Raw genomic sequence first — 24,993 nt, forward strand, 5'->3', positions numbered from 1 at the left:
AATGACTGCTGTCTGATTTAAAGGGATAGTTCAACCAAAAATTACAATTCTCTCACCCTCATGCCATCCCAGATGTGTATGACTTTCTTTCTTCTGCTGAACACAAATAAAGATTTTTAGAAGAATATCTCAGCTCTGTAGGTCCATACAATGCAAGTGAATGGGGTCTAAAACTTTGAAGGTCCAAAAATCACAAACACAGCATAAAAGTAATCCATACAACTACAGTGGTTAAATCTATATCTTCCCAAGCGATATGATAGGTGTTGGTGAGAAACGGGTCAATATTTAAGTCATTTTTGACTATAATATCTCCTCCCTGCCAAGTAGGTGGTGTTTTGCACAAAGAATTAAATATTGGACTGAAATATTGACTGGACTGTTTCTCACCCACATCTGTCATATCGCTTCTGAAGATATGGATTTAACCACTGTAGTCGTATGGATTACTTTTATGCTGTCTTTAGGTGCTTTTGGACCTTCAAAGTTCTGGCTTGCATTTTATGGACCAAAAGAGCTGAGATATTCTTCCAAAAATCTTTGTGTTCAGCAGAACAAAGAAAGTCATACACATCTGAAATGGCATGGGGGTGAGTAAATGATGAGAGATTTTTTTATTTTTGGGTGAACTATCCCTTTAAGATGAGTGGCAAACCTTTTTGAAAGTCTTTTAAAAAAGTCTTTATTGTTAACAATGTTTGTTTTAAAAATATTTCCTGTTATTTGAATTTTGGCAATATTAAATGTCCGTATACCACAGTTTTCAATTAAATAAATGCATTGCTGACACTTTATAATTCATTAGTGAGCAAAAATTATGCTTAACAGATTCAAAAGTTGATGTACATTCAGTTAAAATTAGAAATGTTGAAGTTCAAAGAAGAAAAAAAAAACTTTAAATTAGACACTATATAAATGTTTTCATATTTGAATCAACTAGTGACTTAAGCATTATATAATTTTTGTTAATGACTTATTGATAAAAGTTATTATAAAGTGTTATCAGTCAATTTTATGTAATTTATGTATGTGTGCTGCATTGTTTGGAGGTAGTTCAAATGATCTGAAATTTTGATTTCCTCTACTTTCATATTGTGGTACTGGACATCTTACTAAAAGATGTTTGAATATTCAAACTGAAATTTAATGCACAATTTCTTTCTCTCTCGCTCTCTCTCTGCAGGTCTATATGAGGAACTTGATCACCAGCACTAAGACATTGAAGCAGATTCTGGAGGAGACATGCTCTCTCTTAAGTATGTTCTGGAGGGCAGCTCTGCCCAGCAGTGACGCCTCTGCACAGCAGTTTAAAAAGGTCAGATGGAATGTTTTGGAACAATTGCTTTCATGTATTATCACTGTTGTTTGAACCTATTGCATGCTGGTGTTGTTTATGACTTTATTGCAAATGTAATCCTTTATGCCATATTGTCAGTAGCCAATTGGCAGGAAGGGGCATGTTTAATTAATGTTTCTGTGTCTCTATAGGAGCAGTCTCTGAGAAAGGAGGTTGTCTCACTTAGGTGTAAGCTGTCCGAACAAGAGCAACTTCTCAGGCACACTGTGGAGAACCTGAGGGCCTCCAGTCGCACTAAAGACAGCATGGAGCAATTCATTGTCAGTCAGCGTGAGTGATGCATCCTTCCTCTCGCCTTTCTATTTCTTTTTTTTATTATTTCTTTTTTATTTTATATATCTTGCTTAAATGGCCTCATAGAGCTGTTGCTTGTGACAGAGGTCCTTTTTGTGGATGGCTATATATACAGTAAAAAAGCATATAAATATATATAAAGTTACTTTATCTTTTTTTTTATTGTCAGTCTCAAGAACACGAGATGTGCTGAAACAGGCTCGCTCAAATCTAGTGGTGAGTCCATTATATTATGCATGCCGGTGTCACTCTATCTATTAAGCAGTTCTTATACAACCTCTGGCATGTTTTTTTTTTAATGTAAAACAAGTTTCCCCAGTCACACACCCAAATATGTGTAGCCCAAATTACTTTTCAGTGTCTCACAATTGCTTTTATCTGAATAGACATTTGTATCAAAACTATTAAAGGCTCTGTCTCCTCTTCCTCACCATGTTATTTTCCTTCTCTTTCCTAAATCTCAATGCTTTCCGAATTATTCCAGAACAATGAACTCAAGATTGCCTCTCTAGGCTGCACCCCTGTTCCTTCATCCTTCTATTCCTTCTCCACCACTCCTTCTTGGTCTGCTAGAGGTACCGTTCAGGCCTGCTTTGTCTGGGCATAGGTGTGTGCTTGTAACCTGTGTGTTAGTGTGTATGCATGTGTTTGTCTTGCAATGTGTGCCTGCTATACCTTGCCTGGCATAGCCAGACTTTGGACAAAGTCTGGTCCACATTGCAGCTTATTCTGGCCAAAAACCACCCATTTAGGAAGGAGTTTTCTTCCAGAGATATAACTTACAAGGTTTCACCCTTTTGACCAATGAATTTGTTTGACTTTTTCATTACCTTTCCAGGCATTTGTGATTTTTAAAAATCATTTTGATTTGGACTGATTGGCAAATGAATCATGTAGACCGATTTGTGAACCCTTTCGATTAATTAATTGAAAAGAACCGAAAGAATGATTCATTGACAAATCGGACACCACTATGGCATGCAAGCAAGTTTCCTCTACACAAGAGCAATATCTAGCTCATTAAATATTTTAGCAGAGAGAAAAGTAAAAAAACAAAACAAATAAATAATCACATACATTCATTATAGAAATTTCCTTTAATTTTTAATTTGTTTATTTTCCATGAATTTTCCAGGTCTATAAAACACAATTTTAAAATTCCTTGATATTTCCAGGTTTTCCATTTCAGGGTTTCCACGGTCGTTACAAAAGTGCAATACAAAGGTGTCCTCAAGTCACTGTCCCTCAAAGTGTCTCAATCTTGAATACCTTTCAAAGATTCAATATTCTGAACCTCGCAAATTTTTCCCGGGAGACTGATAAAACTAAAGGAGACAAATTTAGTGTTTTACCGATCAGTCAGTGCCAATAGTTGCTTTTTGGAACGATCTGTTATCTGCAAAAATCTGTCGACAGTTGCCTATAATTTTCTTTCCTCCTGGTTGCTCTGTGGCTTGCGCTGGAGGTTTCTATCGTTAAAACGGCTTGGTTTTGCAGAATAACATTGTCACGATCCTGTCACTCTGTCAGTCTGGGTTTTGTGTGACAGGATCGTGACATCATTGTTCTGTGCCAGTCTTGTTTCGTTTTCTGTCTTTGTGTGAGTGCACGGCTTTGGTTGTGGTTTTCCTGCCGTGCGCTCTTCGGTCGGTCTTATGTCTCATGTCCGGAGCATGGTGTCTGGTGTCTGGTCCGGACACTCTTTTATTGGCATGAGTGCATTGCGCTTATGTCATCTTGTCGGCATGCACTTACGTCAATCGCTTGTCTGTCTCTCACGGACGCACGTTGCGCTCGCAGTGCGCTGCGCGCCCAGGTCGCGATGTGTCTTCACGTTTTGCTGAGGTTCGGTCACTGAGCTGTCGGGTTTATTTGTGGCCGAACTCTCACAGAGGTGTCTTGTCTTGTGTTGTCACCTGTAGCATGCATCGTGTGGTGTTTGCCACACCACGCTCAGGCTTTGTCTAGTGTGAGAATGCATGGAATTGCTTTGTTGGCGTTGCCATCCATTCTCTTGTCTTTTCTGTCAGTTGGCATGAGCACATATTGCCTTATTGTCTGGGCGATGTGCGCTCGTGCCATTCGGGTGTTTTGTCTTGTGAGAGCACGTGGCTTTGTTTCTGTTTTGCCTCGTGTCTCTCAGTCCTCCATCATACCCTGCCTCCTTGTTTGCCCATTATTCGTTTATTTGTCTCACCTGCCCTGCCCATTAACCTGCTGATTTCTCTCCCTATTTTAGTCTCCTCGTGTGTGCGGACCGGTGCCAGTTCGTCTTGTTCGTTGGTCTTGTGCTTTGGTCTGTTCTCTCATGTCCTGTTGGTCCTGTATGTTTGCTCCCTTTTATCCAGCCCGGCTCATCGTCTGGAATCTTGTTTTTCCCCTTCGGGGTAGTTTATGTTTTTTATCTTGTTTTCTGATTTAAATAAATCTTTTGTTTTTACTCTGTGTTTGGGTCCTGCCTCTGCAATTTGTGACAAACAGCAGCCTCTAGAGGGGAAATTAAAACAATCACTGGCACCTCGCGACTATATGGAAACGTCCCGCTTCAGCACATACATTGTGTCTCCAACTTTATATCTTTTGAATAATAATAACCCTTATTCCTCATTAAACCTCATCAGGTTTATAATTTGATAACTTTGCAAATTTATTTAAAAGTAAAAATTGAAATATCACATTAACATAAGTATTCAGACCCTTAACTCAGTACTTAGTTGAATCACCTTTGGCAGCGATTACAGCCTCAAGTCTTTTTGGGTATGATGCCACAAGCTTTGCACACCTGGATTTGGGGATTTTCTGCCATTCTTCTCTGCAGATCCTCTCAAACAGTGGACAGCCATTTTCAGGTCTCTCCAGAGATGTTCGAGTGGGCCACTCAAGGACATTCACAGAGTTGTCCCTAAGCCACTCTTGCAATGTCTTGGCTGTGTGCTTAGGGTCATTGTCCTGTTGGAAGGTGAACCTTCGGCCCAGTCTGAGGTCCTAATCACTCTGGATCAGGTTTTCATTAAGGATATCTCTGTATTTTGCTGCGTTTCAACCCTGACCAGTCCCTGCTGCTGAAAAACACCCCCACAGCATGATGCTACCACCACCATGCTTCACCGTTGAGATGTTATTGCGGAGGTGATGGCCTGGCTTCCTCCAGACACTACACTTGGATTTGAGGTCAGACAAGTGAATCTTGTTTCTCCCAGTCTGAGAGTCCTTTAGGTGTTTTTTTGCAAATTCCAAGCAGGCTTTTATGTGTCTTGCACTGAGGAGAGGCTTCTGTCTGGCCACTCTTCCATAAAGCCCACATTGGTGGAGTGTTGCAGTGATGATTGTCCTTCTGCAAGTTTCTCCCATCTCCCCACATGATCTCTGGAGCTCAACCAGAGTGGCCATTGGGTTCTTGGTCACCTCTCTTACCAAGGCCCTTCTCCCCCGATTGCTCAGTTTGGCCAGGTGGCCAGCTTTAGGAAGAGTCCTAGTTGTTCCAAACTTCTTCCATTTAAGAATTATGGAGACCACTGTTCTCTTGGGAACCTTCAATGCAGCCAAAATATTTTGTAGCCTTCCCCAGATCTGTGCCTCAACACAATCCTGCCTCTGAGCTCTGCAGGCAGTTCCTTTCACCTCATGACTCGGTTTTTGCTCTGACATTTTCAGCTGTGAGACCTTATATAGACTGCTGTGTGCCTTTCCAAATCATGTCCAGTCAATTTATTTTGCCACAGGTGGACTCCAGTCAGTGTAGAAACATCTCAAAGATGATCCAGAGAAATGGGTTGCAACTGAGCTAAATTTCATGTGTCATTGCAAAGGTTCTGAATACTTAAAGTATGTCAATGTGATATTTCATTTTCTTCTTTTTAATACATTTACAAAGTTATCAAAAATCTTTTTTTTTTTTTTGCTTTTTTTTTTTTTTTTGCTTTGTCATAATGAGGTATGCTCCATACCTCATAATGACAAAGCAAAAAAACTGATTTTGATGTGGAAGGTTGATGTGGAAAAAACCCAATTTAAAGCATTTTAGCATAAGGCTGCAACCTAACAAAATGTGAAAAAAATGAAGGGGTCTGAATACTTTCTGAATGCACGCATATATATATATATATATATATATATTCGTATATACTGTATATATAATAGGGATGTGCATTTCGAATAACTTTGTAATTGAATAACACATTAAAAAATGAGTACTCGAGTACTTAATATTTACAATTTAAGTTTAACTTTCAACTTTTGAACCTGTTTTACTTATGAAAAAATTAGCACTATTAATAAACAAAAAACATTTGCACTTACACATAGAAATGTACAATCCAAGTCTTCTGAAGTGATACAATCACTTTAAATAATGGCAGAATTTTTTTTTTGGGTGAACTAACAGCAAGATTTAGGTGAGAGAAGCAGTTTCATTGTTTGTTCATTGTGCAGATTCAGGCAAAGGCACAAAGGAAAATCTAATTGCAATATTTGTGTAGTGTTTTTACTAGTCGAATATTTAAAGCTGAATGAGTACTTGATTAATCGATGACTCGTGCACATCCCTAATATATATATATATATATATATATATATACGTATATATACACAGTGTATATATAGTATAGACACAAAACTCTGTATCTGGTGAATATATAGGCTTAATTCATATATAATTCTTAATTCAAAAAGCTTAGTTCGGTCAATACTTAAATATAAAATATTGTAACAAAGCCAAGTCTCTGTAATTTCAAAAGAAGAGTCCCCAGTGTGTTTCTGGCTTGTTTATGGGTAAGAAGGCCCATGTTATTCACAAAAATCTTCATTTTATTATTATTATTATTATTATTTTTATTATTATTGGGATTTGGGTTGAACATAAAACTACATCTGGGATTTTATTCCTTTTGGACTTTTGTAGCCTCTGTGTTGGTGCCTGTCACAGTAAGGACTGACGAAGACAATGTTTTATTATTCTGTCAATTGTTTTTAAAAACTATTGATAGATGGATTGATTATTGTCCTTTTCCATTGCCTTAGTTATCGGTATCAACAAAATCCACTATCTAGATAAAACCCTATTCTCCCTGACTTCTGGAAACTGCATAGAATCCATCCAAATCATATTGAAACTGGATCCATTTTGCAATAAAAACATTCACCAGATGGACTGTGTATGGACTGATGCTGTGATGGTGAGACCTGACAATATTGTCCTCTTTTTGCCCAGAGTGAAAGTAGACAACTTGTTTTTCTTGTTTCATGTGTCTCTAATCTAATTAATGAAGGTCATTGTTGCTGTGTCCTCTATTGGCCAGACACAGTGAAGAATTAATGTGACTAAATTCTTTATGTAATTTCCTAATGACTATTCCTGTCCTCCTATGCTCAGGTGAGGTCACAGGAGTCTCCATCAAACATGCCCCCTCTCTTGGTTGGAATATCATGACCCTTAATGCTCAGGAACAGCACAAAATGAGGAGTGATAGACAGCGCCTTCTAGAGGTTTCCTGCAGAACAGGCTCAAGACTTGGTGCTGCCGTGTCCTCATGAGGTTTTAAATTAATTCACCCTAAATAGCATAAGGGATATCCAGAATTATTTTAATGTTACACTGTTCTCAGAGATATGTATTATTTGTGTGATGCATTCAAGCTACAGTTAAGAGTGCCCAGCTGTGCGTATGTATGTAATGTTTTGGAAAGCCGAACCATTTTACTTTTCATGCAAATGATATCTCTCAAAGTTATAGATGACACCGAGTAGATTCATATTATAGTCATTTGAATTACAAATCAAGTCTTTAACCAAAGTAGCATCTTGTGGGTTTCTGTTTGGTGTTAAGGTTTATGTCGAACCGGCAACACTAATAATGTGCAATTATAATACAACTGTGCTACCAGCCTCGCCTTCTACACGGTATTGTAACCCCAGGGATGAGCTAAAGACCGATGGTGCAATAATACTTTAATGAACCTGTTACTATAGTCTTGAAATGGGAATATCCCAATAAGAGATCTTTTTTGTTACTGCCAAAGTATGAGTCTGTTGCTTTTTATGTGCTAACTTTCTACAGTATTTTGACCATTTCAACATAATGTCCATTTATTTTTGGGGGGTCAAATTTTGTTTTCTTTACATTTTTCTTTAACTTTTTTCAAATTACCTTTGGGTTTTGGTCCAAAACAAGTCCGTGTTTTAAATTTGTATTTGCTGTATCAGCTTTTCCTAATGGACCAGTTTACTTTTGTTCTTGTTTTTCTCTTTTTTTTTTTCTACTCTTTTCTTTTTTTTCTTTTCTTTCCTTTCCTTTTCTATTTCCTTTTATTTTGTCCTTTTTATTATTGACATGCAAAGTCTATTCATTAGTTTTCATGAGATAAAAAAGAATCACTTGAAATAATATCTCACTACTGCATTAAATTATAATTTTGTTAGACATTGCAGACAGATTTGCATAATCTGTTGATTTTGAAAGACTGTATGTAGATTTACTGTTCTAGCTGTATGTGGGGTTGAAAGATTGCATTGTGAAAAGCCTGTTGCTCTTGCATGAACCACACAACTTAAAGGCTATCACATGCAGTATTTCAGTAGTTCACAACAATGCAATATGTCCTGGGGTTTCTGGTCTGGTGCAATGATGTTTTGCTCTGTATACGATGTGTTCATGAGCTCTTTATGAGAAGCTTGTTTACGGCTATCATTAGGTCAGGCATGCAAAAACAAAAAATGTATGTTGTATTGTGAACTCCTGAGACAAATGAGAACACAAAAATAAGTGTGGGGTTTGGCCAAATTAAGTCGATCTTGCACTCTCTCTGTCTCTATGACAATCAATTTTATTTTATTTTTTTCAAATTTTCAGTTGTTTTAAGATATAGGTAGCAATACAATTTGTTTCGAAATTTCTCTTTGTAAAGTGATGTAAATTGAGTAGTGCATGTGAATTTCAAGAAAAGGTATGCAGTAGAAAATTCTAAACAAAAAGGGAAAATATAATAAAAGACGATTTATACACATAAGACTCATTGCGTATTTTTCCACTTTGCTGGATAATTTATCAATCTTCTTTACATCAGGTATCTCATTGACTAAACTTCTCTGTAGCTCACAATTACTTCAATATACTGTATTAACCTCTTTAGATAGTCTTAAACATAAATATTCTTCATTCATTTTTGCTCCTCATTCATATGGCTTTATCAGATGACTACTTCATCTTAATGTCTCTGGAACAGCTGATGGCACAAAACATTCACTCCACATTAAGTCTTATGACCAGTATAACATATTACAGGGATAGTTCACCCAAAATTTACATTTTCTCATCATTTACTCACCCTCATGGCATCCCAGATGTATATGACTTTCTTCTGCTTAACACAAAGATTTTTAGAAGAGTATCTCAGCTCTCTATGTCCTCTCAATACAAGTGAATGGTGACCAAAACTTTTAAGGTCCAAAAATCACATTAAGACAGCAAAAAGTACGTTTTATAGTAAAAAAGGACTGAAGTATTGATCTGTTTCTCACACACATCTGTCATATCACTTCTGAAGGTATGGATTTAATCACTGGAGTTATATGGATTAATTTTATGCTGCGTTTATGTGCTTTTTGGACCTTCAAAATTTCTGGCCACCATTCACTTGCATTATATGGACCTACAGAGCTGAGATATTCTTCCAAAATTATTATTATTATTTTTTATTTTATTTTTTCAGATGGCTGCTTATGTAGTCTAATTGAATCTTAACGCAATCAAGACACACACTGAGAAATCCAGCTCTGGCATCAAGAGTTAGGTTGTGTAAGCCAGTCAGGCATCTTTCCTCAAGTCTTTAATCTTTCGTCATTTGTTATACAATATGTTTAGGGGGGCTTTTCATTTTGCCCTTCACACTGTAACTTTTCTATTATTTTAACATATTATTTATAAGAAAGTAATATATTGTTCTATAATATCTGTAAAATGTGCAATAAAACAGATCACAACCAACTGTATTAAAATACAACCTTTAATATAAACAAGAGTTTCTAAAATAACAAAACTTAGGGGATATAAGGCAACACAAGTCATTTCCAAAGTATAATCAGGGAGGAAAGAAAACCCACATAGAGATCTGAACAAATTATATAAGGCACATATATATATCTGTCATTATGTGCAAAACAATGAATGTCTGGCACAGGATAATTATTCATTTTTAACCCACTAAACTGAACAAAAAATGTAAACAAAAAAAATTGGATTATTTGGTGACACTTCACAATAAGGTTCCATTTGTTGACATTAGTTAACATTAGTTATTGGAATATTCCAGGTTTAATACAAGTTTAGCTCAATTGACAGCATTTGTAACATAAAACTGATTACCACAAAAATTAATTTTTACTTTCCTGTCTTTCAAAAAAATTATGTTGATGATGTAATGTCAACAAATCTTATAACCCTTAAACAACTGTAAACAGTGATTTATTTACAGCTCAAATAATACACAAGTTTTAACAGAAGAATTAATGTAAGTACTTTTATAAAATTATAATCTTCACATTTCTGCCTTTAACCCCTCCAAAAATGGGCCCCATTCACATCCATTGTAAGTGACTCACTGTAACCTAAATGTTTGCTTTTTTGAAAGAAAAGGACGGACGAGTCGAAATTACTTTTTTGTGGTAATCAGCATTATACCACAAATGCTGCTGATTGAGCTTAACCTGTACTGAACCCAGAATATTCCTTTACCATGAACTAACAATGAACAATACTTTTACAGCATTTATTTATCTTTGTTCATGTCAATTCCAACATATAGTAATACATTTTTTAAATCAAAAGTTGTATATGTTAACATTAGTTAATGCACTGTGAACTAACATGAACTAACAGTGAACAACTGTATTTTTTATTAACTAGCATTAACTAAGATTAATAATTGGAGTAAAAAAATATATTGTTCATTGTTAGCTCATGATACCTAATGCATTAGGAACCTTATTGTAAAGTGTTATTTATTTTGCATTGTTTCACTGGTACATGTTTTACTGAAAATGTTTGAATACTCCGGATTTTACAACAGACCTTATACAAAACTGTACTGACTGCAGTATGCAAAGACACAGTTGGCTAAGGCCCAACCTAATTCACTTACAAAATGTAAAACTATACTCTTATAAAGATCGATCTATCTGTCTGATTTAGTGTAAAACAAAGACTGGTTCGGTATAACATTAGCTGTAGTGCACTTGCTCACAATGAATTCACTGTTTTGGTTGTTTCAGGTGCATATTGTTAAAACACAGGGAATCTACACATATCATGACTAAAACATATAAATAGATGAAAATGTGGAATAATCCGGAAATTCGTCAAATACACTTAAAGGGACAATTACAATTCATTGTAAACATGAATTAGGTTGGGCCCCTACCCCGATGCAAGACACAATTTCTTGGACAAATACACTTTGGTTAATGTACAAAACATTTTGTCCCATCACGGAGGGTGTTTTCAAAGAAAGGTGGTTTTGTGCGTTTGTAAACACATGCAAGACTTCGCACAAAGACTCTCACTGCTCTCTCAAATGGACATACATCACTTAGAAATGCCTAATCCAGACCTCATATACTCATACACAACATAACTGATACTGACAGCTGGGATCACTTTCATGAAGTTGGGCAGGATCCCCCGGTAGAGTCCGAAAAAGCCCTCCTTCTCCATGATCTTCTTTACTAACTTGGTCATGGACATCTGCTCCGATCCCCCCAAAGACGCTGTGAAGAAAGTTTTCAAACATAATTCACATTTAGACGTCAACCTCGCAGTACTTGTCATACAGCAGGACAGTTAATGGGTCACATTCACTAATAAAAGGTTAGAAAAGGTTCTCAATTTCCATTGGATTTACAACAGGTGTGTACGTACGTACATTTATTCTTACCCTTGTTGTTATGTTGCTGAATCTGAATTACTGTATATGAGTGAGTGTGTGCCTGCTGTTTGTAATTAGCATAATACATGCCAAAACCATCTCCATATAATGGTGTTAAGAAAATCTCCTGTACAGCCATTTGTCACTCTCTAAAAATGTGCTCTCGCCTGACAGCACGCACAACAAGATCTTCAAGTAAAGCCAGGTGTGACATAAAACACATAAAACACAATAAATACCTTTTATATAAACCCAGACTGGATGTGAATGGCTGCATTTTGTTTTTTTTTTCAGATCAAGCTACAACGCACATCATTTTAATTTATTTAGTTTTTACGCTGAACTAAGAATTATTGTAGGGTCACTTAGTTATTACATTTCATATAATATACAGAATATATACACTCACTGTACACCTACTTAGTTATGCGATTATCTAATCAGCCAATCGTTTGGAAGCAGTGCAATGCATAAAATCATGCAAATTCGGGTCAGGAGCTTCAGTTAGTTCACCTCAACCATCACAATGGGGAAAAAAATGTGATCTCATTTATTTCGACCGTGGCATGATTTCTGGTGCGAGATGGGCTGGTTTGAGTATTTCTGTAACTGCTGATCTTCTGGGATTTTCATGCACATCAGTCTCTAGAGTTTACTCAGAATGGTGCCAAAAACAAAAAAACATCCAGTGAGCGGCAGTTCTGCAGACGGAAACGCCTTGTTGATGAGAGAGGTCAAGGGAGAATGGCCAGACTGGTTTGAGCTGACAGAAAGTGCGGTAACTCAGATAACTACTCTGTACAATTGTAGTGAGCAGAATAGCATCTCAAATGCACAACACGTCGAACCTTGAGGTGGATGGGCTACAACAGCAGAAGACCACATCAGGAAATGTATTAGGACCACAGTGTTAGTGCCCAGAGAGTGTGTGAGTGTGTGTGTGTGTGTGTGTGTGTGTGTGTGTGTGTGTATATATATATATATATATATATATATATATATATATATATATATATATATATATATATATATACACACACACACACACTCACATTTTCATCTTAACACATTCCATGTTTCTAAGGCCACCAGGAGTCTGTGATTTTTGCATGCATATGTGATTTGAGAAATTTAGAAAAATGCAATTTTGCATAAAAACTTTGCACACAGGTTTTAACACACAAATACATTTTTACATATGATTAGTGAATGAAACCTATTAAACATGTTTGATCATATATTGATGAGGAGTGTATTCTAGGCTGGATATTTACCCTGGGCCTGCATACGTGTGCGGATCAGGGCAAGAGGGTAGCTGGCCAACTGGCCACATGTGCTGGAAATGGTTCCACAGCCGAGAAGAACCAGCACACCTGGGTTAGCAGTTTCAGTAGCATAGCGAGACAACCATGCATTCTTTAGTGTCTGCAGAGTGAGAGATGGAAAACGAGTAATATAATATATTAAGGTTCTGCATTAATGTATGAATATCACATTCTCTCAAAAAACAAGATAGCATAGACACATCAGTCCCATAACACTTGTGTCAGTGGTATAAGTAATTAATTGAGGCCTTTAAAGTTAATACAATAATAGTTCATACTTGTTTTAACCCTTAATTGGTTGTGTTTTGCACTTCAGGGAAACAAATTTTACCAGCTAGTTTAACAAAAGGAGCTTAAAGAAGAAAAAAGTACAGTTCTGGTTTTAATGCTTTATTTGCAGTTCGAAAAACACTTTTAGAAAATTTTAGGCATGTTTTTCTTTCTAAAAATAGCCAAACCTATTGGAAATCTATTCTTTTTATCACAGGGATCATTTTCAGTGCTACATGCTACGACCATGGGCAAAATCTTATCCAATTTTACAAATAAGCACAATTTTCATGCCATCGTAAAGCGCAAGTGGGCGTGGGTGAGAGTGTTTGCGCTATCTGTGGGTGTATGCGCGCAAACTGTGGATGTATTGTATGTAAATGAAGTGCGCAAAGTCTAAACTCAGTTCATGCATTTGCAGTTTAGAGATTCCACTAGTGCTCAGGTGGTAATAAAGTCCATCTCCAAACAAAATATAGTGGAACATCAAATTATGTCCATGACGATTACTGTTGTAGTTGTTTTATGAAATACATATTTATAAGATTTGTGAAACTTCTGTTTCTTTATTTTTATAATATTTCAATTATTATTATTATGTTTATATTTAAAATTGTATTTATGATCTAATTTGTATTGATACTTTTCCAACTGTTGTTGTAGTGATTTTTGAGTCGGCAAAAGGGGCCGGTGGAAGAAGTTGGAAAGAGTAAAATTTTTGGATTTGGTTTTATTTTTGTGACCATTATTCTGATTATATTCTTTTTGTTTTAAGTGTAATTTGAATTTAGAAATACTTTTGGTTTAATTTTTTCATGTTTCAATAAATGAATAAAATATTTCAAAATCGACCGGTAGAAGAGAAGTACGTTCCGATACAATCACTGTCAATACTAGTCATGATTTATTTGTCAGTAGATGAAAAAGATTAATAATACTTATATTCTCTATAATTTAACGGAGCATAAATCCAAATCCTGAGGAGAACCACATTTTCCATGCGTAAAAAAAAAGGAGCGTGTCACTGTCATAGAAATTTTCCTGACATTCAACAGGGACGCAATTAATGCACAAAAGAACGTAAGTCCACATTTCTAGCCATGCCCATTGACTTTGCGTGTAATACTTAAGGCATAGCCCTGCACTTAGCGCTAGCACTATTAAAACAGGACCCATTGAAATAATATGATGTGTTCGTTGCTGACTGTGTGTATAAGAATATTAACAAGCAAACCTATGGCACATTTTTAAATAGGTCACAACTTTAAAAACTTGAAAAATGCCCAGAGGTCTAACACCTGGTTCTATATGGAGCTGAAATATTCAGATACTGGATAAATAGACTAATAATATAATCTTGTGGCGTTCCATAGTGTTTCAGAGTTTCTACTTTAACTGACCTCATACACAGCTAAATCTATTCCTGCATACGGAATAATGCCCAGGATATTGGGAACATAGCCTTTGTAAAAGGCCTTCACTCCCTCCTTCTTCAAAATCTTCTTGGCACAGTCAAACATTCCGGAATATTGGCCAGTCTTCCTCAGTGTCAGTCTAGTCTTCATCACCTGGGACATTAAAACATATTTCTGTCATTTTCTATCAATCTTATAATTGCTTTATCTGAAAGGAGGCTCCGTGTTTAATTATTGCCATTTAGGGCTACAGTTCATTTTAAATAGGCAATGTATGAGCCATAATATGTTAATTCATATAGACAGCTGTATATTTGGTATTACAGGGTGACTTCATGTAACTCCACTGGTAGAGCATGATGCTACAAAAACACCTAGGTCAAGGGTTTGATTCCCAGAGAACACACATATTGATAAAATGTTTTTCTTAAATGCACTGTTAGTTGCTTTAGACAAGAGCTTCTGCCAAATGCATACATTTAAATGTCTTACTAATAGCAATACAATAGCTTTAGCCATAACATAACAGTAGGAAAATACTGGGACAGCACAATATAATTTTTTGCCTATTATTTAATCAATATAGTCATCACGTCTACCCTTTTTTCACTAAGACCATCTAGAAGATGTAAGATGTTTTTAAGACCATCATGAAGAATCTTCCAGCACCATGGGTCTCATTTCTCACCTCCATGGGATAGATGGCTGTTTGAGCGGTCGCGCCAGCCAGAGAGCCAGCCATAAACCTCTCATGTGACTGGATTTTACCACCGTCTTTTGTCAATAGCTTCTTGTACTGTCAAAGAGAAGATATAACAAATAACGCAAGACTGATTTAACATGTAAAGACTCATTCAAGCAGAACTGAACTGAATAAGTTTTTACAGCAATCTGTTCTCTTTTCATTAGAAAAATGCAATCTTCTCCGTTGCAATTATCCACTCACATCCACAGAGGATTACCAATCCAGGATTTTGTGAATGACTGTAGTTAAAATAGCTCTCACTGACACGCTGCTTGTGTAAGACTCAGCTGAATGAACATGGAATGTAAGCTGACATGCTTACAAATGCAAAAGTGGATGTAGTTTTCAGTGTTTGGAGAAGTTTGTGGGTTTCTTGGTAACATGGGTTTATCAGTGGCATTGTTCATATAGAAGTGGCTATATCCAGGGTTCACACATTTTTATGACTAATGAATTTCCATGACTTTTCCAGCCATTTGTGATTCCTGGATAAAAGTACATTTATAGAGAATGTCCTCACCAATAGCAATCTCCAGCTGCTGAAATATTTTAGAGTTGAGAATTACTAGAATTTCCATGTTTTATTGACTTTTTATGATTTGATCAATTTTCATGACTTTTCCAGGCCTGGAAATCACAATTTTAAAATGGCCAGATATTTCCAGGTTTTCCATGGCCATGTGAATCCTGTATATTTGATTAAATCTGGAACATAAAGACATCTAAACCTACAGAAATATGCACTAAAAACCCATGAAAAGAAAAACGTAGTTCAGTATTCTCGTTTCATTAAGGGTTGAGTTCTCACCTGCTCATAAGCCATGAACTTGATTGAAGTTTCTGGAGCAATTTTTATAACATTGACTCCATTGCCCCTCCACAGAGAGGCCACGCCCCCCTCTTTAATCATCTGCTTGAACCCGTCCACCAGGCTTATATTATTAGATTTCGAGGCATGAACCTATGAAAGGTATAGAATTACTGATGACTATATAAGTACATATTAAATTAATTACATTAAATATATGAAATATGCATCAGTTAAACCCAAACAAATTATAATTGATCCTAAATTACTGATGCAGCATTAAATAGTTTTTTAAAATTGGTCTTCAGACACAAATATCTGATCACAATTGGCACTGACAAGTACAGGTAGTTGGTGAAGCAAAAACCATACCTGCATGAAGACTTTCATTCTGTCCAGAGGGGCGGTGCCTGTGCGAGATACCGCCCCTGCCATGGCCCCCGCAAAAAGCTGCTTCCACCAGATGCCGGTTGTCTTCTCCTCCTCTGTGAATTCATCTGGAATGGTTATACTATCACCTATATCCAACACCTAGCACAAAACAGAGGTGGAGTTAGTTTGTATATATAATACATACTATAATGCAGAGCTTACCAAACATACTCTATAAGCTGTATGTATCTGATGTTTGGCAAACGTCAGATAATGTACTACTGTACACTATAAAGGTTCTTAATGATTATAAAAAATGTTTCTGATTTTATATTAGTATTAATCAGATAAGTAATAATAGCCAATATTCAGACCATGATTAATGTTTAAAATCAGATTGAAACGTTCCTCTACACCTAACGAACACAATAAGACATGCTTCATTTATGTGTGTGTGCTGAAAGAACAACCCTCTTTGCATTAGTGTTAAATTTAAATATGAAAATCCTATTACTGTTTTGTGGTTCGCCATATAGCATGCAAAAAATAGACCGACATCAGGGCTGCATTATAACACTTCCTTTGTGAAGCAGAAAGTACATATACCCAAATTGCTCCAGAGCCTGTATTGGTACAACTTTGACCTTTAAAGGAATATTCCAGGTTTGTATACAAGTTAAGCTCAATCGACAGCATTTGTGGCAAAATACTGATTACCACAAAAATACAAATACAAATAAAAAAAGCAAAAATCTGGGATATATTGAGGCACTTACAATGGAAGTGAATGGGCCCAATCTGTAAATGTTAGAATACTCACTGTTTCCAACGTATAATCACAAGACATTAACAATATGTGTGTTAACATGATTTTAATGTGATAAAACATTTTCTGTGTAAAGTTATATCCAATTTTACAATTTTGTTGCCATGACGACGTGACGCCGTCACATCCTAAACCATTTTAAACAACTTTACAGCTCAAATAAAACACAAATTAACAGAAGAATTAATGTAAGTGCTTTTATACAATTATAAGCTTCACATTTCTGCTTTTAAAGCCTCCAAAAATTGGCCCCAATGACTTCCATTACAAGTGCCTCACTGTAATCTCAATTTTTTCTTTAGTTAGCAATTTTATCACACTAAAATCATGTTATCACACATATTGTTTTTGTCTTGTGATTATTCTTTTGAAACAGTGAGTATTTTAACTATTGCGGATTGGCCCCGTTCACCTCCATTGTTAGTGCCTTTTTCTTCTTCTTTTTTAGAGAAATGTCAAAATACATTTTTGTGGTAATCAACATTATGCCACAAAAGCAGTCGACTGAGCTTAACTTGTACTGAACCCGGAATTTTCCTTTACCCTTTCACACTGCACAGCTATTGACGTGCATTATTGTAAAATACTGTAGCACCATGAACTATACATTATCCCGCTCATTGAAATACCTAATTCATTACACATATCCCAACACGTATCTAATTACAACCTAGTTACTAATCCAACTCCGTTTGATCTGATGTCATTACCATCATCTTATGTAACATTGCTGTACTGCATCACAGACTTATGTTGTCACTGAACACTAACTTTAACTACCCTCTGTACAACCTTCACATATTTTGTTAACTATTCCAACAGATTCACAGTCAGCATAAAGCTTTTCCTAAATACAACATAGCTTAATAATGACCCAAAACAACATGCCTAGTTCCTGTAGCTTAATTGGTAGAATGTGGCACTAGCAACACCAATGTCATGAGTTCAATTCCCAGGGAACACATATGCCGATACAATGTATCACTTGAATGACCGATAAGCTGCTTTGGATCAAAGCATCTGCTAGATGCATAAATGTAAATTCCTACCATCAAACAATTTCATTATTCTAATTTTTCATTATGATGAATAATCCTATCATATCCTCGGTCAAATGATGTATATCATATACCTACCATATCTACATCCATCACATATATGGCCTCTTCATCCTCAAAATCAATGACAAGCCATTCCGCCTTGGGCTGCTCCTGCAGCAAAGTCATGTTGACTCAGTGCTGCCAGCTCGTCTGATAGTAATCAAGGACACTAACAAAGGCAATAAAGATGTACTGGTTCACCTGCTCTCTTCACAATGTCACAGTGCCGATTCACTCCTTCACTCACTCACAGCACTTCCATCACTCCATCAGTCAGATGACGAGCATATCCAGGGCTAATCCCAGTACAGGACAGGCTTAAATTAGCTTTGCTGCAACTGGCTGTGACGACTAAACCTGCAGCACTCAAAAATCAGAAAGTCACCCAGCCTCTCATTACACTTTGTAGGGTAGACGACGCATATCCAATGACTTTTCTGGATCAACATCGAAGATGTTATGTTAAAATGTATATGACTATACAAGGAAATATATAGATTTTAGGTCCTGTAAATGGTCACAAAAGCTTTTCCACCATTTCCAATTACCTTTTTTGCTTTCACAAGTTCATTTAAACAGACCTGCTGCATGACAAATTAATTTTTTAGAAGTACTATTATTACTTGTAGTCTCTCATAATTAATATGAGGTCATGAAAACTGCATAAAGAACATTTAGAAATATCAGCAAAAAGCATTAGCATTTTATGTATTAGCTAAATGCTAATACTTAAAATATTAAGATGATTAATTAAAATATTATTTATTGAATTAAAATGACAGTATTTTCATATTAAGCTACGGTAGTTTTAGATGGAGATCCCCATGTGGCACATGTCTAAAAGTCCCCAAAGGTATATAATGTCAGCTAACCACTAGTAATGACTAACTACTAACTAAACATGAATCGCCAACTCTGCCCATTGACAGAAGGCTATAAATGGCCAGCCAAGCTGATTACAAGGCCATCTAACTGATTGTGACAACTGAATGGGCGTCTGAGCTGGCTGACGATGTGTGATGGTTTGATCACACTAAGACAGGGGTCTACTTCCTATAACTAGAATTGATGTACCACTCACAAGAAAACATCATATTTTCCCCGAGTGGTGTTACAATACACGTGTGTCAGATGTAATGTTTGAGTGATGCCATGGTGCTTACAGTTGAGTGTTTCCAATAGCGTATGATCTCCTCAAGGTCATCTGCAGGGTTGAAGAGGAAATGCTCCCTCCATTCGTTCCATTCCACGGTCATTGTTCCATCCGCATCAATACTGGAGGACACAGGGTCAGTTTAGAGATAAAGGACAAGTGGGTCCAGATGTCCTCAGAGTGATTTTGCACAACATAAACATTAAGTCATGTAAAACCAATGGAACTGAACAAACTCTGCCATCCTCGGCAATACTTTCAGCAATCTAACCAGATTCCACACCAAAAACACAAGCAACGACTTACAAAAACATATAGTTTCCTTCACTTATTAAAGATTTGCTCTGATCACTGACACAAATGTGTTGGAAAGACATATACATATTTAAATGTTTAAATTATACATCATTCTTAGATCACACTATCAAAATTTCGCTGCATTAAAGCGATTAAAATCAGTATTGTCAGATTGTATTTTGCATTAATGTGCGTAAACTCTATTGTCTGGTGAGTTGTAAGCAGCTTTGTTTTAAAAGGAATGACGTTTTTGCCGGGTGACTTTTAAAAATTTGCTAGCAAGCCATACCTGTACTGTCAAATGCAGCCTGATCTTGTGAAATGTACGTTATAATGGCAACATTTTTGCAAACCAAGTACGTGGTACATTACACATTTGGCTAGAGTTTCCCAGTGAAATGTTCAGCAGGGGGCGCCAAAAGCGAGTGAAATGAAGTTGTAATCAGACGAGGTTAAGGTGAATAGTAGATGAATGTTTTAATGAGTAAAATGTATCTCCCTAACCTTAAACTTGAACCTAACCAAAAGTGTCTTAAAAGATAAATGAGAGGTGAACAAAACAGACACCCTCACCCTTAACCAATGCCTAAACCTAACCGATAGTGTTTTAAAAGCAAATTCGACATGAAATGCACAATTACTGAAGCAACCACGTCATTTCATGTCACTTCTCTGGCACTTTCACTTCAAGGGTCCTTGGCTGGGCACGAGGCTCAGTCTCCGAGTCCAAAGTCCAACACTCTATCAGGTAAGGTGGAGCGGAAGCTATTCATTTTGGAATACATGTGTACATGTGGGTCTGTAATACGGGTGTTAAAATTTATTGTTTTTCAAATGATGCATTACAGTAAAAGTGTTTTGATATCATAACATAGCATGGTGTGAGTAATAGAGTGAAAAATAAGTGTTAATAAAGTCATAAACAGCCATAGTACCCGTGATTCTTGTAAAAGTGAATTAAACGCACAGTTGTTGTAGCGCCTCTAGTGTTCATTTCACCAGGAAACTGTAGCAAAACATAGAAGGCGGCACGTAAAACTCAGTCTGCAAAATAGTAACGATCATTCTATGAGATCAGGTTGGTCAAATGGGTTGTATTTTACATAAATCTGAGTGAAATTTGTCTTAACAGATGAGTTGTATATGATATAGTTGTATCTTGCTTAAAAGCAAGTGAAAAGGTGCTTTTATTTATTTAGTCTTGGTATGAATAGACCTTTTGTCTGAGATTTGTTTTGCCCTTAAGAGTACCTCTGGAGGATTTTCTGCACATCTTTATCTGCCAAGTTTATGCCAATGTCTTTAAGTGACTGCTGAATCTCTCTGGCATCGATGAGACCTGCATATGCAATTAATGTTGTTAATTCATTTTTATATTGAGCAAAAGCAAAAAGTGCAATATCAATTTGACTCTAAATAATACCTAAATAAGTAACATTTTCAAAAACTCAGAGGAAAGTCAGAATCTAAACTTATAAGAGTCCAAGCACCAACCGAAACATACAGTATTTAGGGAAATAAAAAGATTCAAAACATTCACTAACTATTCCTTAGAACAGCTTAGAGAGGGTTGTTTCAGAAGTGGCCCAGAAGAGCAAGAGCAAAAATACATACAGTCTACACAGATCTTACCATCATTATTTTTATCCAGACTCTTGAAGGTCAGTTGGAGTTTTTTCTCATGTTCTTTCAGGTATTTTGAAAACTCCTCAAAGTCCAGGCCCTCATCCTTATTACTATCTCCAGAGTCGATAATTTTCTGAAAGAGAGAATCAAAATATGGTCAGTGAAGTTCCTGGTGAATGTGCATCATTGAGTCTTAATAAATTAAAGACCTGTATCTAAAACTACATGTGCAATATACAGTATTTGTTCACTTTACTGAAGTTTCGTTCTATGCAAACGAGAAAATATAAGTGATATGTTCTCAACATTGTACAAGATAACAGACAGCTCATTTTGTTCTGAAATCAACATGGGCTTTGAAAACACTGCCCCCCCAAGTGTTAACAATTAGGCTCTTTTTTTCTGAACAAAACAAGTAACTGTGCCCTTAAAGGGATAGTTCACAGATACAGTATGTATGACTTTCTTTCTTCTGCTGTACACAAACGAAGATTTTTAGAAGAATATCTCAGCTCTGTAGGTCCATACAATGCAAGTGAATGGGGTCAAAAACTTTGAAGCTCCAAAAATCAAATAAAGTCAGCATAAAATTAATCCATAAGACTCCAGTGCTTTAATTCATGTCTTCTGAAGCGATCCAATTGGTTTTGGGTGAGAACAGACCAAAAGGTAACTCAATTTTCAGTATAAATCTATAAATCAGCAGTCTCCTTGGCAATCATGATTTCAAGGTCTTTTACACTTCCTAGTGGCATCTAGCACTCTGAGCGTATGTCAAGCACTAGGAAGTGTAATCGAGAAACATTAGTTATATTTTTGTCTGTTCTCATCCAAAATCGCTTCAGAAGACATGGATTAAACCATTGAAGTTTTATGGATTACTTTTATGCTGCCTTTATGTACTTTTTCTGAGCTTTAAAGTTTCTGACCCCATCCACTTGCATTGTATGGACCTACAGAGCTGAGATATTCTTCTAAAAATATTTGTTCATTTTCTGCAAAAGAAAGTCATACACATCTAGAATGGCATGAGGGTGAGAAAATGATGAGAGAATTTTACTGAATGTCAGCTAAATTAAACTCAAATCCATCAGTGTATGCACAATGTGCTTTGGTCTGTCTTCTTGAACTTTGATATGGTGAGTCTCCTTTGCTCAGGTTAGGTGGGGATATGTGAGGAGTAAATCTACAGTGTGGCTCAAAAGATAGTGAGCTGCCTACATAGCCAGCATACTTAAGCATTTCTGCACTCTCACATGCTGTCTTGAAAGGCAGCTCGCTATGTTTAGTGACACAACCAATTTCAGCTGCCTCAGATAAGCTATATGTCGGGTGATAATGGAATGTAAGTTTTGTTTGAGCAGTACAGGAGTGTCTTAACCTCTGAAATAAAACCTCACCCTTCCGGTTTATGTGCAAATTTCATTGTCTCTAAGTGAAGAATAGGAAACATCACTTAAATGCACGTTGGGAAATGATGCAAATTAGCAACTATGCTGGCTAGTTATTTTCAATTTTGCTAGGGTAGTTCTTTCTGTGAGTAATAGCTAAACATAATGGCAAGCTTATGATTTACTCCATACTTGAACAGCATTATGTGCATTACTCAAAAAGGACGCAGGCTGGCACGGGATGCAGTTTTCTGTCATGCCTTTGAACTTTATGATGATTTTTAGACTGATTGTTTTCCTTAGCGACGGGCATTATTATCTGCATTTACAAAAAAAAAAAAAAAAAAAAAAAAAAAAACACCACACATTGGTTTCTGAACAGGGTGGATTTTCCTTAGTATGATATTTCCAATGCACGTGATCAACATAGGAGCTTAACGGCCTGCTGTCAACGTGGTTTATTGGTTTATGTGGTATATATTGCACTCTATACGAAAATACGTCTATATAATAAAATGCGACTCAACAAAAGAAATGCATTAAGCCAGTGAAGCGTTGATCTAGAATTATACCTGCGCTTCTCCTTTCCCCATGGAGAAGCCCATTTCAGCCAGGCCCGCCTTCAGCTCCGAAACATCTACCTTCCCATCTTTGTTCACATCCAACTTCTTAAACAACTCCTCGAAACTTTTTGTGCTTTCGTCGTCCGAACAACGACAGTCGGTGAACACAAATTTCCTGATTGTCTGATACATTGTGAAGTGCGATGTTTATACTGTATTTAGATTTAACACCTGGACGAGATCCAAAGAATGCACTGAAACTGCGGAAGAAATTATGGTCCCTGAGATGAGAATACTGATCCTCCCTTGACGTGTCGCTTACTTTGTCAGACTATCCTAGTCATTCTTGTATTCCTACTATCGGGTTTAAGACGTTCAGTCTGCTCTCACAGAAGGAGGGACTAATTTGCTGGGGTATTTTCCTGCGGTACCTCCTCACTTCAGGCGGACACACCCAAATGCACAAACAAGCTTCAGCCAGTTTAATAAAAAAAAAAAAAAAAAAAAAAAAAAAAAAAATTATTTCTTTTACACACTCGCAAAAAATACTTAACCGAGGTGGCATGTAGTAATTCATTTCCAACGTCTTATTTTTCATTTAGAATCGGCACTAGGGTCTATAAGTGTCCATGTCTTATACATGTACATATATGTTTGATCCCCCCCCCCACACACACCCCACCCCCTTTTTGCACGATACATTTTTTTTTTCTGTATACAAGACGATCGTGTCGTTGAATCGCCTAATTTGTCTGTTGCACAGCCTGTGGAAACAAATCCCCAGCGCATCCTAAATATAGCAAGTTACTATAGCAGTCAGATGTGAACAGTGTAAACATAGCTTCAAAAGACCGCATAGTTATTATAATCGCAGTACAAGATAGAGTCAGATGTCAGTCAGGACTTTAAAAATAAAAATCGATGGCCTGAGGCAGTTAAAAAAAAAAAATTTAAAAAAGGGGGTTTTACTACTGTTACAATTACAATGGCACTTTTACCATTTTCATAACAATTGCTATAAATTCTCTCCACTGTCCATCTCAACACTAAAAGTCCTCCTTTGTGTGTACTTGACGAAAAGAACAGAGATTCTTATATGTTACCTACAACCTCCGCGGCTCTATTAGAAAGAGAGCGCAGTGGTCAACTAGCGTATTACGACAGTAAGTCACTTTTTGCGGATACCATACAAATGAATGGGGAGAGCCGTAAACTGACACCTGCCTGTCGCAAAATTGTCCGTATCTTCTCTTATAAAACAGCAATTTCATTGTAGTTAACTCCACACATAGTTCATTCCAGAATTATAGTTTAGTGACAAACATGTTGAAAATGATCATATAGGGGGTATAGTTTCCTCACAAAAGCAGTTTATTTAGCACACTGAAGCACCTCCTCCATAGACATCCATTCAAAAAACAGCCTCTTGTCTCCTATTAAGTGTACAGCCCAAAGAATGTCTATGGTACTAAAGCTTTATTTTGATAGAAGGGCTCTGGTCCGGAATAGGGACGTGATAACTTTACGACAACTT

General features: G+C 36.6%; 2 protein-coding genes across 7 annotated transcripts in view; one reads left to right on the plus strand and one right to left on the minus strand.

Annotated features, from left to right (window-relative positions):
* LOC127456722 (myomegalin-like) overlaps positions 1–8,649 on the plus strand; it is an 88,823-nt gene extending 80,174 nt beyond the window's left edge. For 5 of the 6 annotated variants that reach the window (XM_051725250.1, XM_051725245.1, XM_051725249.1 and 2 more), the window contains 5 exons: positions 1,184–1,315; positions 1,489–1,627; positions 1,821–1,867; positions 2,136–2,226; positions 7,023–8,649. In XM_051725250.1, coding sequence (XP_051581210.1) covers positions 1,184–1,315; positions 1,489–1,627; positions 1,821–1,867; positions 2,136–2,226; positions 7,023–7,183 — 570 coding nt within the window. In that variant the 3' untranslated portion in view covers positions 7,184–8,649. The remainder of the gene's footprint in view (positions 1–1,183; positions 1,316–1,488; positions 1,628–1,820; positions 1,868–2,135; positions 2,227–7,022) is intronic. The other variant, XM_051725248.1, reaches the window with a different exon arrangement.
* A 985-nt stretch (positions 8,650–9,634) lies between these two features.
* Positions 9,635–23,900, minus strand: LOC127456724 (calcium-binding mitochondrial carrier protein SCaMC-1). The gene is made up of 10 exons (XM_051725252.1): positions 23,469–23,900; positions 21,512–21,638; positions 21,131–21,218; positions 19,593–19,704; positions 16,504–16,662; positions 16,132–16,284; positions 15,267–15,374; positions 14,564–14,731; positions 12,843–12,993; positions 9,635–11,410 (listed from the first exon to the last, which is right to left on the minus strand). The coding sequence occupies exons 1-10, from the start codon at positions 23,649–23,651 to the stop codon at positions 11,229–11,231; spliced, it is 1,431 nt and encodes a 476-aa protein (XP_051581212.1). The 5' UTR covers positions 23,652–23,900; the 3' UTR covers positions 9,635–11,228.
* Between the last annotated feature and the right edge of the window lie 1,093 nt (positions 23,901–24,993).

Source organism: Myxocyprinus asiaticus, chromosome 19, assembly GCF_019703515.2.
Source record: "Myxocyprinus asiaticus isolate MX2 ecotype Aquarium Trade chromosome 19, UBuf_Myxa_2, whole genome shotgun sequence".
Taxonomy (NCBI): Eukaryota; Metazoa; Chordata; class Actinopteri; order Cypriniformes; family Catostomidae; genus Myxocyprinus; species Myxocyprinus asiaticus.

Excerpts from the sequence above, each read along its gene's own strand:
- LOC127456724 (XM_051725252.1), bottom strand. The coding sequence starts at position 23,651 with ATGTATCAGACAATCAGGAAATTTGTGTTCACCGACTGTCGTTGTTCG. Across the intron at positions 16,285-16,503 it reads GAATGAAAGTCTTCATGCAG|GTTCATGCCTCGAAATCTAA; the intron begins GTATGGTTTTTG and ends TACCTTTCATAG. Across the intron at positions 11,411-12,842 it reads CACACGTATGCAGGCCCAGG|CGTCTTTGGGGGGATCGGAG; the intron begins GTAAATATCCAG and ends CTTTCTTCACAG.